Here is a 14,853-nt window from a genome sequence, read left to right on the forward strand (position 1 = left end):
AATCTATTACATAGCCTTAGTGCTGCATAGCCTCTCATTTATGGATGATGTTTAAAATACTTTGTGAATGTTTATTCAGATAGTGAAGACTATGAAAAGATAGAACATGCCTTTGTCTGGCCTTCCAAAAAATATCTATTAAAAGCTATATATATGTATATGTAATTATAAATACCATAGATTTCACTATCAATGAGATACTGTGTATCCTTAAAAGCTAATGATACTTATATAAAAATCCTAGGTTAACAGTTATATAATGAAATGTTAAATTGTATCAGACAGTTCTACAACAGTTCAGAAAAGGAACAGAATAATTTAGAGTTATCAAGGAAAGATATATAGATGTCCCCGCTGAATTCTTTGATACTAATCTCCTGTCATTCTTCCTAGCTGCTTTTTTTTTTTTAATGTTTATTTATTTATTTCGAGAGACAGCATGTGTGTGAACAGGGGAGGGACAGAGAGAGGGAGTGAGAGGGAATCCCAAGGAGGCTCTGAGCAGTCAGTGCAGTGCCCAATGAGGGGCTCAAACTCACAAATTCTAAGATCATGACCTGAGTCGAACGCTTAACAGAAATATTTAAGAAATATTTAAGAGTGAGATAACATGATGCCTGGATTCTGCTAAAAATACTTAAACCAAAAAAAGGAGGGAAAGGAATAGATGCAGGAAATGCAATAAAACCCTGATGTTTATTGCTACTCAGGGAGGATACGTGAAGGTTCATTATGGTAGTGATTCTACATTTGCATATGTTCGAAAATTGTTAAAATTTTTAATGTTGTCCAAATTAATCATATTACAGTCTGAAAGATCTATTTGGACAAAGTCGGAATTCATTCTCTAAAACTCAATGAAACATTATGACGATTCAGCAACAAAAGTAGTATTTCAGTTTGCTTCCAAAATATAATATAGTTCAAAGACTTAAACATTTGTCTTCAATACCTGATGTCAAATATAGAAGAATAAAAAGTCTGAAAAATAATAAAGACTCACTAAAACAGACAAAACTCACGCAAATCATTCCTCCATCAAACATCACTACTTGATTGTTGTACTGATAATCAAGAACATGAACAACTCTACAGGTGCTTTTGTAATACTGACATTAACAACCACCCAGCAAAGTAACTTACAAAACTGAATAGCATCTACGCTCAAAAGCAGTTAAAAAAAAAAAACAAAAAAAACCCCAAAACATACCTGAATAAATGGAAGAGCACTCTAGATGAATTCACTAATGCTGTTTCTGTAACCCACTGAATGCCAAATATTTCCACTGTATCTTCTTCAAAATTAGTTGGTAAAGGGTCAAGATTCAAAATTAACCTGAAAGGAAAACTATGATTTAATCTCATAAAAAGTATGCTAAATCCCATACTATGGCATACCTTTTTTTGTCATTATATTAATGCATATTGTACATGACATGTGGACAATAATGTCAAGGTCATGATATGCCTTGATACCTGATACCTTACCTAGTCAGGAATACTACATTTAGACTGTATGAAAGATTCAGTCAAATACAGTGATTAAAAAAAAAAAAAAAAAGTATAACAAAGAGCAATGTAACTCAGGGAAAAATCCCAAAAAGAAGTCTAAGGAACATACTTTTGCCTGTGATCTTAAGTTGAAGAATTTCATCCTTTGAGGGGACATTTAATTTTTAAAACAGTTGAAAGTTACTCTAAGCCATGTCTGGAGCATAATCAAACTTAGTAATCTCTTTTACGGTCTCAAACAAGGAACAACTATAAAATCAACAAAAATGGTTTCCTTTCTGACTGAAACTGCTTCAGCAGGTACTCCCAAAATATTTCAGTAACTGCAGTTTTACTGCAATTTGTGTACATCTGCCCAAGGCAAGAACTTTGAACAACAGCATTCTTGTGAACTTACACAATCTGGCATAATTTCTTCAAAAGTTAAAACAAAAATAAGTCTATAAGACTTCTGTGTACAGATACACAGAATTAGAACTGGGGCAAAGACAACAAAAAAATGTGCATGTCTAACTTAAGAATTACTGTGAAGCTCCACAATATTATTTCATGTTTTAGAGGGTTATACCATTTCAAAAAACCCAGCTAGTTCGGAATTCACTTTAAGCAAAAGGGAAATTAATAGCCAGCTTCCTACCCAAAAGCTGAGGTAGCAGGAAAATAAGAAAACATAGGTAGCCAGAATTTCTTCCTAATATCGCAAAATCTTTTAGGTATGCTCCAACCAGGAAACCGACAACAGAACTGACAGCCTGAAACCATGTGATATACAAAAACGTTTTATAAAAACAATGCTTGAACATCGAAGTTTAATGGACTGAAATCATAATTAAGGAACATTCCTCACACACTGCTGAAAAATCTGATAAGGGAAAGATAAAGTCTCCGATTTTTTTACCCACCGCTTAAGGGATCCGCTAGAAAGGTAGGACTCTCCAGAAAAATGACTTCCTCCTCCTCGGTTGTCAAAACCACAGGAAAAACATGGGGGTTTGCACCAGTCTGTCCCCAGCTCCAGTTCCAAGCTGTCGGTCAGGAACATCGACGCGGCGGAACAGTTATCCATTATGTACTTCCTGTCCTGAAATGTTTGGGATTCATAATCATTCAGGACTCCAAAGAAATTGTGATAAGATTCCAGGAGATGGGGCCAAGAGATTGGGAGTGACCTCCGAAAGTTCTCAAAACGTCCCCCCCAAGCACAAAGAAAAAAGCCCGAGAAGCCAATTCCTCAACTCTCCCCACACCGACACCCCGATAGAAAGGCTGTTTCTATTTAGGTAGAATGCACCCCCGACTGGCTGTGGCAGGAACTTCATATCTGCTCTCTAGGTTCGACTCTGCAGCCCGAACAGCGAGAAAAGAAATGTTTGCAGGACAGATCCAGCTTAAACTCCCGCCCCCGCCGGGTCCTGCGCAGCCCGCTACGTTACCAAACAGCACGGAACCAGTGTTCCCATCAGTGAAGTGGAAAAGCTCCCTTGCACTCTCCGTGGGGGGGGGGGGTGGGGGGGTGTTGAGGATCAGGACCGCCCGACGCCAAAGTTTAGTTCTCCCCGCCGGGAGGCAAGTTCCGCCAGCGCGGGCCGGGCACAGATCGAGGGAAGCAGGTGTCCTGCGCACCGGGGCGCCCCTCGTTCGGTGCACGGCGTACCGGCTCACACTTTCGGTCCCGGAGATCCGCCCCAGCTGTCCAGTCTAGAACCGCGGCGTCGGTGGGGTCTAAATCAGAAACAGGCGAAATTCCCGCCACGGCGGACGCGCGCTCAGGAAGGGCGGGGCCACGGCGCAGTCCGCCCCGGAGGTCGGCTCGTGACGTCTACGTAGGACCCGCCGGCTCTCCGCGAGTTCTCGCGAGAGTCTGTCTGCCAAGGACTAAGTGCGGCGAGCTGCTTTTTGTTTTTTTAGTGAGTGTGTGCTTGTAGCTTTAATTGGTTCCTTTGGCTGGAAGGTGGGGCCTCACCGGGCAACGAAACTGGTACCGAGGCTGAGGTGAGCAAGGCCTAGGGACAGCTGGGTTTTCTTCGGGCAGGACCCAAGTAAGGAGTATTGCTCAAGTGAGCCCGAAGCGGGTGTCTCATTCACACCCAGAGCGGCTCCATAATCACTTCTTGCCGCGCTGGTGCCCGCAAGTCCTTTGTTGAGATCGAGGATGCCTATTGTTAATGTTTTGTGGGCAAGGCAAGTGCAAAAATAAGCTAATCCAGTGTATGGAAGCACTGAATAGGTCAGATGTCCCTTGCTTTCGGTATACAACTGTTGCTCTCCTTATGTGCAATACATCTGGACATGTTTAAGTCGCTTAAACCTGGTCGCTTTTGTAAAGGTATAGCCCATGTGCAGCATTTTTATATTTGAAAGTATTCTTTAAAATCTACTAAGAAGACTTTCCAGTCTAAATCAGAGATAACACTTTTAGGCATGTCAGTCACTTCAAATTCAAGAAAAACAGGAGAATTGCTCATTCATTCGTCTTATAATTTTGAGTGTTCCCCATTGCCCATTGCTCCAGAATAGTTTGTCCTGTGTTTAATTCACAGGGAACCTGTCATAACTCCTCTGTTCAAACCAAATAATGCACATTTTCTAAGAAATGGGATGAGGTAAGGAGAAAAACACAACATGACCTCTATTCTGACTGCAACCTAGGGATACTGTGATGGGTGTTATGTCTATTATGTACAGATGATGTGCCCTGCGACTTGATGCTTTGTTGGGTACCGCTGCAGCTTTTTTTATGGTTCGTGTGGAGTTCTAGCATGACACATAGTGTCATCTACAACAATCCCTAGGAAATAGTGCCTAGTTATGAGAATATTGGGACCTGGCACTGTGTTTAGGAGAATTGGGTCAACAGATAATTATTTCTTCCTCTAATCAAAACATGCAGATAGATTCCTTTTTCCTTTTTCAAGCATCTGATGAGTGATCAACTTGGTTGAACCAGTGAGTAGAATGAGAAGAACCAAATAACTTCTTTGTAAATAATTTAAGCTAGTACTGTAATGCATATCAGTAGGAATCCCTGACAAATTAACAGCATACTCAAGAGAGGTAATTAAAGATAGTTTAATCAAAGGGCCATTTTTAAAGATATGGACAGGGTTATTGGAAAACAAAAAACTAATGGTGAAGCATCCAGAACTCATCAGAGTCATTATCATCCTTAAGCCTAAGAGATTTGGGGACAGAGTGATTACTAGAGCCCAAGGAGATGTACTGCTGTGGGAGACATACTGCAGTAGGAGACAGCCACCTACCTGAGGAACATAGCTACGACCAACCTCCAACCCAAGAGGGAGGAGCTAGAAGGATTAAGTACCCAAACCACTTTCCCTCCACACTTCAATGTCCCAACTGGAGTTTTTCAATGGCTGCAGCCAACCTAAAAACAGAGGGCAAGCATGTAAGCTATAAAGTTCAGGCTCCTAGACTAGAGTCCAGGCAGAAGAGAGAGAGAGAGCGAATCTGACAAAAAGGGGCAAATTTTATATCAAAAAGACATAACAATACTAAATGTGTAACAGAGCTTTAATATATGGAAAGGGAAAAATATTATTACTTAGAGAAGAAATACCCAAATCAATAATTGCAGACTTGAACACTTCTCTCTCTCTAATTGGTAGAACAAATAGATTAGTATAGACTTGAATAGTACCACCAACCAACTTGACCTAATTGATAGATTTATAGGTGACTCTACCTAACAATAGCAGAATACACACTTTATAAATGCACACAGAACATTGACTAAGGTAGACCATATTCTTTGCAAGAAATCAAATGTCATCAACTTTAAAAGATTGAAATCATACAAAGTATATTGTCTGACCACAATGGAATTAACCTAGAAACAAATAACAGAAGGATATCTGCAATAAATCTCTCAATATTTGGACATTAAGTAACACACTTCTAATAAACCCATGGGTCAAAGAAGAAATCACTAAGAAAATGAAAAAAATATTTTGAATTAAATGAAATGAAAGCACAGTAATTTTTTTTATTTTAACTGCTTACATTAGAGAAGAAAAAAGACCTAAGTTAATGATTTAAATTTCTAAAGAAACTAGAAAAAAAAAACAGCAAAATAAAACCAAATCAAGCACAATGAAGGACATAAAGAGAAAAAATTGAAATGAAACAGAAGAATAGAGGAAATAAATGCAATCAAAAGGTGTTTCTTTGAAAAGATGAATTTAATTGATACACTTTTAAGCCAGAATTATCAAGAAAAAGGGAGAAAACACAAATTACTAATATCAGGAATTAAAGATCTGTCATCACTACAGACTGTTACAGACATTAAAAGGATAAGCATATTAGCATTTTTTTATGCCAACAAACATAGATGAAATGGACAAATTCTTTGAAAGACACCAACTGCCAAAGCTCACAAAAGAAGAAAAAGAAAACTTGAATGGTTCTATATCCATTATAGTAATTTTAATTAAAAAAAAAAAAAAAACAAAGCTTCTGGGGCACCTGAGTTGACTCAGTCACTTGAGTGCTGGCCCTTGATTTCAGTTCAGGTCATGATCTCACGGTTCCTCATGAGGCTTTGTACTATTGGCACAGAGCCTGTTTGAGATTTTCTCTCTCCTCTCTCTTTGTCCTTCCCCTCGTGTGTGTGCACTCTCTCTCTCTCAAAATTAAAACAAAACAAACAAACATAACCACAAAACTGTCTCTGGAGAGCCTGGCTGGCTCAGTAGGAGGAGCATGTGACCCTTGATCTTGAGGTTGTGAGTTCAAGCCCTGTGTTGGTTATAGAGATTACTTAAATAAATAAAACAAGATAAAAAAACTCCTCTCTCTTTCTCACCACACACACACACACACACACACACACACACACACACACACACAGAGTTTTTTCAAGGAACATTCCAGGACCAAATGGCTTTACCATTGAATTCTCCCAAACATTTAAAGAAGGAATAATATCACTTCTCTACTAACTCTTCAAGAAAATAGAAGAGGATGAAATACTTCAAAACTCATTTAATGTGGCAAACATTATACTGATATCAAAACATGACAAAGAAAATTACAATACAATATCATTCACATGGAGACAGAAATTTTACCAAATAAAATCCAGCAATATATATAAAAAAAGATTACCTATACTAAGAAAATCAGGTTCATTTTGGGAATGCAAGTTTGGTTAAAGTTTCTAAACACAATCATGGCAGTTCATTATATCAACAAACTAAAAAGACAAACCATGTCCTCACCTTAATCTGCAAAAAAAAAAATCACTTGAAAAATTCAGTATCCATTCATGATAAAAACTTGGCAAACTAGGAATAAAAGAAAATTTCCTAAACCTGAAAATGGCAACTTTGGCAAACCTACTGAAATCATGAAAATGAGTGCTTTCTCCAGAAGACTGAGAACAGGCAATGATGTCTACTTTTGTCTACTTCTATTCAACATTGTATTGGAGATAACTAACCGATCCAAAGGGTATGAGGCTGAAATAGATGGGAAAGGAGAAGGTAAAACTGCAATCATTATCAGATGGCATAATCATTTATGTAGAACATCCTTAAGAATATACAAAAACAGCTACTAGAACTAATTAATATATTCAGGGTGGAAGCATTCAATGTCAGTATACAAAAAAGGATTGATTTTCTAGACAAGCAATGAACACTTAGAAATTACAGTGTAAAAAGCAATACCATTTTAATAGCATCAAAAGTTCTCAAAGATAAATCTAACAAATATAAACAGGATTTTGTATGCTGAATATTATATAATATTGCCAAGAGAAATTTAAGAATACCAATTAAATATAAAGATATAACATGATAGTGAATTGGAAGACTCAATACTGTTAAGATTTCTTCCAAAATTTATCTACAAATTCAATGGCATGCCAATCAAAATCCCAATGGTTCTTCCTTTTGTAGAAATTCACAAATGCTTTCAGAAATTGATATAGAAATGCAAAGGATCTAAAATAACCAAAACATTTTGTGGTAAGAAGAATGTTGGAAGATTCACAGTACCTGATTTCTGGATTTATTATAAAGCTACAATAATCAAAACAGTATGGTATTGGGGTAAGGATAGACAGTCAATGGAACAGAATAGAGGGTGTATTCCTGGAATATCTGTTTTGTTAGGGTTAGTGACACTGACCCCAAGTACAGTTAAAAATCCACATGTAACTTTTAACTCCTCCAAACTTAATTACTAGTAGCCTATTGTTGACTGGAAGCCTTACAAATAACATAAGTAGTTGGTTAGCTCATATTTAGTATGCTATACATGTTATATACTGTATTAAAATAAGCTAGAGAAAATTTTATTATGTATGAGAGAAAATACATTTACAGTACTCCACTGTAAAAAAATCTGCATGTAAGTAGACCAGCACAGTTCAAACCCATATTGCTCAAGAGTCAACTGTATATCAAATGCTGGTTAAGTGGAATAATAAGAGAAAGCAAGTTAATTATTGAGTTTGGCAAGATGTAAGTCCTTATTGATGTCAATAAAAGCCATTTTAGTTGAATAGTAGGGGAGGGGTGACTGGGTGGCTCAGTTAGTTAAGTGTTCGACTTTGGCTCAGATCATGATCTCATGGTTCGTGGGTTAGAGCCCTGCGTTGGACTCTGTGCTGACAGCTTGGAGCCTGGACCCTGTTTCGGATTCTGTATCTCCCTCTCTGCCCCTCCCTCACTCATGTTCTGCCTCTCTCTCTCTCTCTCTCTCTCTCTCTCTCTCTATCTCTCTCTCAAAAACAAATAAACATTTAAAAAACATTTTTTTAAAAGAAAAATAGTAGAGTTGTAGGGGGAAATGTCAGATTATACTGGGATGGATAGAAAATGGGAGGTAAGTCAGCAAATATAGAAACTTTACCCAGGAATTTAAAGCAAAAACTGAGGGCAGGAAGGAGATGTGGGCATCAAGAGATGGTGGTTTGAAGACAAGAAATATTAGAACATGTTTGTGAGGCTATGGAAATAAACAAGTATAAAGAGAAAAGTTGATGATGTTGAAGAGAAGGGGAATGGTTGCAGGACTGCGGACATGGAGGACAAGGGGGACTGTACTCACTACATAGATGATGTATCCTCTAATAGGATCAAGGACAATTTCTCCTTAACAGGAAGAATGAAAGATATCCAGGTAAAGGTAGCTGAAGTTGGTGAACTGGGTGGTTGGAATTTGAGGTAGTGTGTGTTTTATTTCATCCAGTTTCTCTGTGAAATATCAACTGGAAGTGAGAGAAAAGAGTGGTTGTTAGAGATTTGAGGAGAGATAAGATGTGTCATCATATTGGTGAGTTTAAAAGGTGTATTAGGGAAGTGTAGTAGAAATGTCTGGGGGTACTGAGTGACTATTTGAGATTTATAATGAAAAATTAAGTATTCAGGTAGCATAGTTTTGTGATTTTTTTCCAACATTCACAAGGGGAAGACATATGATAGAATTTGAATCTTGTATTAGTGAACCCATTCTGACTTACTGTTTCATTTTAAGTATATATATAAATCATCTATTTATTATTATGTCATCGGACTCAAAGTCAAACAATTTAATATGAATGCCATGTTTTTCATAAGGAAACCTTATAGAATTCAACTGAATCTAATATAACCCAAAGGTTAAAGCCCTCAATTTCAGAAGTGTTATCACCACTTTAATTGAAATCTTAAAGTTTAAGACCATTTGTACCTGAAATGAAACCAAGGGTCATATTACCTCTATAGTAATTGCTTTTGAGCTTAGAATTGGATTTAGCATTTTGGTAAAATCTGACCAATACTAAATCCAGTTCTAATGATCTTAGTATACAATTGGCCATTGTTGAGGATCCACTAAGATAGCTAACTCAGTTATGAAAATACGGTTTTCTCTATGAGCTATCTATTGCCAGTGTGTATAAAACCCACCTTCAGTTGACTTTCTATCAACTCAAGTATTTTATTACACTAATTTAATGTGGCAGATAGTTAATGTTTCAAGTGCTACTCTCTGCATAGATATCATGATTTAAAAGACTACTTCAGTAGCAATGGGGAGGTTTAGTTAGTTAAGAAGGAACAAGTTTTCTGTATAGTAAAAGGAATTTTCCTGCAGCTCTTTGGTGCTTTGGGTCACATCATATAAGAACCTTAAACATCTGGATCCAGGAAAATTTTAATATTGACCCGCATTCATTTTTCTCTACATTTAACATCTTTCCCTCCTGCATGTGCTCTCATTCCATTTCGTTTTGTCTCCAGAAGCTTGATTCATCAATTACCCCTCTTCTTTCTACCTTCAACCGCTCCCTCTCCCCTCCCCTTTTTCCCTAGGCCCACTGTAGTAGGCAGTTTATAACATGGCCCCAAATAATCTCTGCTACCTTGTATTCATGCCTTTATGTAATCTTCTCCACTTGAGTGTGGACTAAACCTAATGACTTGCTACTAATATAATAAAGCAAAAATTGATGGCATATCATTTCTATGATTAGAATTCAAAAGACTGTGAGTTCCATCTTGCTAGCACTCTCTCTCTCAATGGCAGTTTCTCCCTCTTCTCAACTTGGTCATTTGGTGAAGTAAACTGCCATGTTACAGAGGACCATGTGGCAAAAACTGAGGGCAAATGCTGGTCAACAGCCATTGAGGAACTATGGCCCTCAGTCCAGCAGTTCACGATGAATCCTAACAACTAGTGTGAGTGAACTTGGGAAGTAGATTCTTCCCCAGTTTAATCTGGGGGAATCTTGAAATGACAAGGCCTTAGCAGGTATGTAGAATTTAACATGATCCAAACAGGGATTTGACTTTGTTTTATAAGACTGTCTTTTTGCCTGGGGGTCTTGGGTCATACTGGATAGGCTGACAGTATGGTTTAGGGTGGACCTGGCCTCATCCAAAGTACCAACAGTGTGATTTAGGGTGGGCTTTTGGGTCATGCAGTATCAGTCAACCTGAATACTGAGATAAACCACGTGGGTAACAATTTGATCACACATATGTACAGGAGCCCCAATAAAAACTCTGAACACCAGGGCTGGGGCATTTTTCCTTAGTCGGCAATATTCCAGTATGATTACTGAAGGTTGCATTGATGCTCTACTGTTCTTTTCTAAACATTTCCAGGTTAGATTTTCATGTCATACAAGTATAACACATAATTTTTATATATAGAATATACACATAATAATATACTTTACATATTGTAGACAGAATAATTGTGCCCATATCTGTCTCCTCAGTAGACCATTCACTTGAGATTTGTCCATTATTATGTGCTTTGTGTCTAGGATGGTACCTGCATATAGTAAGTAGGTCCTTAAATTACTTTTGACTAAATGAATAAAATATTATATCTGGTGTTTAACTATTAATAATCATATCTTTTGGGGGGAAATATTTTTGAAAGTTGTTATAATTGTACTTTCTTAGCCTTAGAATTTCAGCGAGGCACAAATCTGAGAAGTACTGTAAGGTACCCAATATTCTGACTGAGGTACTAGGTCACTATTGCAAAAGAGATGGCCAAAATTTGCTTTTTATCAGCATTAGCTGAACATTTAATTTTAGTCTATGTATAAAAAAAAATTCACTAGGGGTTGGAGTTTCAAGAGTGAGGGTTTATTTAGAGACTACATGTGGAAATCTACAGTGTCTTCCCCCGCCGCCCCCCCGCCCCACCTTTTTTTCCCAAGGCAAGGGAGGTGAGCTTGAGAGAACCACTGTGAAAGGCTCACATGTAGCTCCTGGCATTTGAGGCACACAGGTCCCTGTCTTTGTGCTGACAAATATAAAGGCAAAAGGTTGGCTGGCATGGCTTGTGGTGGCAGGCAAAGAGAGAGTGCTGTGGAGGGAGTGAGCTGTACTACTACCACTGTTGTGGGTACACAGTAAATGGGTCCTGAGGAAGGGAGCCAGACCTGAGGTGTCTTGGGAGGAAGCTTGTTCAAGAGGACCGCCTAGAGGGCTCAGGTGATATCAACAGGAGGAGGCTGGAAGGCCAGTGGAAATCAGGTGTTAGGGGGCAGTCATCTACCGCTGCCAAGGGAACTTGGATCAAAACACTTCCTTGCTTAAAATACTTCAGTGGCCTCTAGCTATAGTTAGAGAGAAATCTAGACTCTTCACGTTTGTGATTTGACCCCTTCCTATGTCCACAGTCTTACCTTACACCACTCTCCACTTCTTTCTCAAATGATCAGCCACATGGACCTTCTTTCAGTTCTTTTCACATATTCTTTCCTGCCTCAAAATGTTAGTGCAAACTGCCTTATGCCAGAACTGTTTTTTTCCCCTCTTGCATTTTCTAGTCCTGCTGCTTTTCATCCTTGACATCTTAGCTAAAACCTCTGTCCCTCATAGAGACTTCTGTTGGCCCTTCATTTTAGCATAAATTTCTATAATAGCTTGAGTTGGGTAAAGCAGCAAATGACAGAAAAAAACTCAGAATAACTGTGGCTTAACAAGAAAAATTATCTTTCCCTCTCACATGAGAGTCATAGAATCATTCTAGACCTGGTGGTGTAGCATAGTAGCAGGATCTCAGGAGCCTTAAATCTTGTGTCTCTATAACATGCAGCCTCTATTTAAAGTTCACCTTTTAGTCCATGAAATCTGTTCTTGTTACAGCCAGCACATGTATATTCCAGTTGGCAGGAAGGAGAAAAAGGGAAAAGGGCATGTAAGCCTCTAAATTCAATCCCAGGAGTTGTTCATACTGCATACACTTATATGGATTGCATCCGTATTGGATGGATTGGAAACCGTAATGTCCATACTCAAATGGGCCTAGGCATTTCACCCAGCTTGTGACTCCCTTCAGTATTTCATTGTTCTTGGTTTAGCTGTGTCACATCTTGCTACAAGTTAGGCAAGCTGGGAAAGACAATCTTTATTCTAGCTAAAGTTAGTGGATAGGCTAATATGAATATAAGGGACAACTAGCAGTTGCCCCCGCTAATAACCATCAGTTTTATTTTCTCACAGCACCAAGATATAGAGGCTAAAACATTTCCCCCTCATAGAAGCATTCTTTGATGACTCAATCTAAAGTAAATTTGGGGGCACCTGGGTGGCTCAGTCGGTTAAGTTCTGATTCTGATTTCGGCTCAGATCATGATCTCCCGGTTCATGGGTCCGGGCCCCACACTGGGCTCCGCCCTAGCAGTGCAGAACCTGCTTGGATTCTCTTTCTCTCCTCTCTCTCTCAAAAAAAATAAATAAGCTTAAAAAAACATAAAGTAAATTTCTATAATAATTTGGGTTGGGTTCAGCTACAAGTGACAGAAAATTCAGCATAAAAGTGGCTTAACAAGAAAATAGTTTAATCCTTTCTCACATGAAAGCCATGTATTTATTCTAGGGTTTGCATAGTGTTATGCAGTGTCTAGAAAGGGAATGAGTTACATTTCATGTCATTCAGTTATGGTAGTTATATCAGTCAGCAAACTGCTGTTTTTCTAAGTTTTATTGGAACTCAGACATACCTATTAGTTAACATATTGTCTATGGCTGCTTTCTTCTGACAACTTCAGAGTTGAGGGTTGCAACTAAGAATGTATGGTCCAAAAAGCCTAAACTGTTTAATATTTGGCCCTTTATAGAAAAAAAGTTGCCAACCCCTGAGTGATATTAATAGGTTTGTTGCATAATGTCTATTTAAAGGCATCAATTTCCTTGGAGCTCTAAGATTTTCCCTCCGAAAGCTAGCAGTTATAAGTAAAAGTGTTTTCATATGTCCCTACAACACACTCTTCTGTAATTTTCTGTTTTCTATGGAAGGTGAGTGAGATAAAGACTTTTCAATTATTTCACTTTGCATTTTTTTTCTGGCTAATCTGTCTGATGCCACCCTTCTAAGACTCAAAGAGTTCCAGGGCAGAAAAGTACTTTAGAGTCAGTGTATGGGACACAATAAAAGACTTATTTCCCTAGCTGCCAAAGTGCTGCTGCCAGTTCTGGGCTGTTGGCCCTTTTAAAAATTGCTTTGAGTTCTGAAAGAACAAGAGCCTGCTTGCCCAAATTGGTGCATCTGATATCCAATGGCAGTGGCATGGACGTATAAATGCCCAGTCTTCCTTTCTCCTGCCCTAACTTGGGATAACTATGAAGGGTTATCTCAGCTTCAGAGAAACCAGCAGTTGGCTGAGGCCTCGTGGAGATTACACTGCAACTCAACATCTCCCTCTGCCCTGTGCTATTTTTTCCCGTTCCTTCCACCAGTGGTTGTTGCCAATATTGCTCCCTAATAAATTTCCTACATACTAATCTCTACGCTAATTCCTGCTTTTTAGGATGCCAAATCTTCTGGATTTTGCAAGGCACAGATTTGGGAAAGGGGAGAGCCAGAACTTTTGGCTCCACAGGTCAGTTCCCTACTACATAATATGCGTAACCTCTGGGGCACCTGTGTGGCTCAGTTGGTTGAGTGTCCAGCTCTTGATTTGGGCTCAGGTCATGATCTTAGCTAGGGTCATGGGATTGAGCCCCACGTTGGGCTGTGTGCTGAGTGTGGAGCCTGCTTAAGATTCTCTCTTTTTCCTGCCCCTTTCCTGCTTGCATACTCTCTCTCACTTTCTCTCTAAAATAAACAAAAAGAAGAAGAAAGCTCTAATTACTGTTTAACCCCTTGAGCTTCTGTAAGAAGCAAAGACTTAAAGAATCTATGAAATACTATAGCCTCCTCTTAATGTTTTATTATTATAATGTCAAGAGGCTATGTCAATTAAGCATCACTGGAATCTGTTCACTGGGTTATAGAATAGGGTGGAGTAGAGATCATTGTTTAAAGGAGAGTTTATGGATCAGCATTCCTGAATTTTCCAGCTATATAATCTTGGATATATTTCTTAAACTCTCTGAGCATCTGGTTTGTTTCTGAAAATTGGAAGACAATGGTACTTATTAGAGGCATAGAGGACCTTCTTATTCTGTACTTTAGTTCCTCCAACAAGTAACATTCATTCTACTTCATTTCATTCTACTCCAGAAGAATTACTGACAGTTCTAAAATATTTCCATCACTATGATATATTTTTTTAATGTTTATTTATTTTTGAGAGAGGGAGAGAGATAGAGCACGACTGGGGGAGGGGCAAAGAGAGAGGGAGACACAGAATACAAAGCAGGCTCCAGGCTCTGAGCTGTCAGCACAGAGCCTAATGCGGGGCTCGAACACACGAATGGTGAAATCATGACCTGAGCTGAAGTCAGACTCTCAACTGACTGAGCCACCCAGGCGCCCCACTATGATATTGTAAAAAGCATGAAAAGTCATGGTTCCCACCCTCAAGAGATCTCTAATTCTATCAGAGAGACAAAATTTGAAATATAAAATAATTAGATATATAAG

The 14,853-nt window shown here is 38.6% G+C and overlaps 1 protein-coding gene across 8 annotated transcripts in view; it reads right to left on the reverse strand.

Annotated features, from left to right (window-relative positions):
* Positions 1 to 14,853, reverse strand: part of MMS22L (MMS22 like, DNA repair protein) — a 161,964-nt gene that overhangs the window by 125,610 nt on the left and 21,501 nt on the right. For 3 of the 8 annotated variants that reach the window (XM_042939389.1, XM_042939392.1, XM_042939393.1), the window contains 4 exons: positions 12,100 to 12,116; positions 8,590 to 8,749; positions 2,415 to 2,593; positions 1,211 to 1,336 (listed from right to left, as the gene is read on the reverse strand). In XM_042939389.1, coding sequence (XP_042795323.1) covers positions 1,211 to 1,336; positions 2,415 to 2,578 — 290 coding nt within the window. In that variant the 5' untranslated portion in view covers positions 2,579 to 2,593; positions 8,590 to 8,749; positions 12,100 to 12,116. Of the gene's footprint in view, positions 1 to 1,210; positions 1,337 to 2,414; positions 2,594 to 3,166; positions 3,272 to 8,589; positions 8,750 to 12,099; positions 12,117 to 14,853 lie in introns of those variants that run through there. The other 5 variants (XM_042939390.1, XM_042939396.1, XM_042939395.1 and 2 more) reach the window with 5 other exon arrangements.

The sequence above is a fragment of the Panthera leo genome, chromosome B2 (assembly GCF_018350215.1).
Source record: "Panthera leo isolate Ple1 chromosome B2, P.leo_Ple1_pat1.1, whole genome shotgun sequence".
Lineage (NCBI taxonomy): Eukaryota > Metazoa > Chordata > Mammalia > Carnivora > Felidae > Panthera > Panthera leo.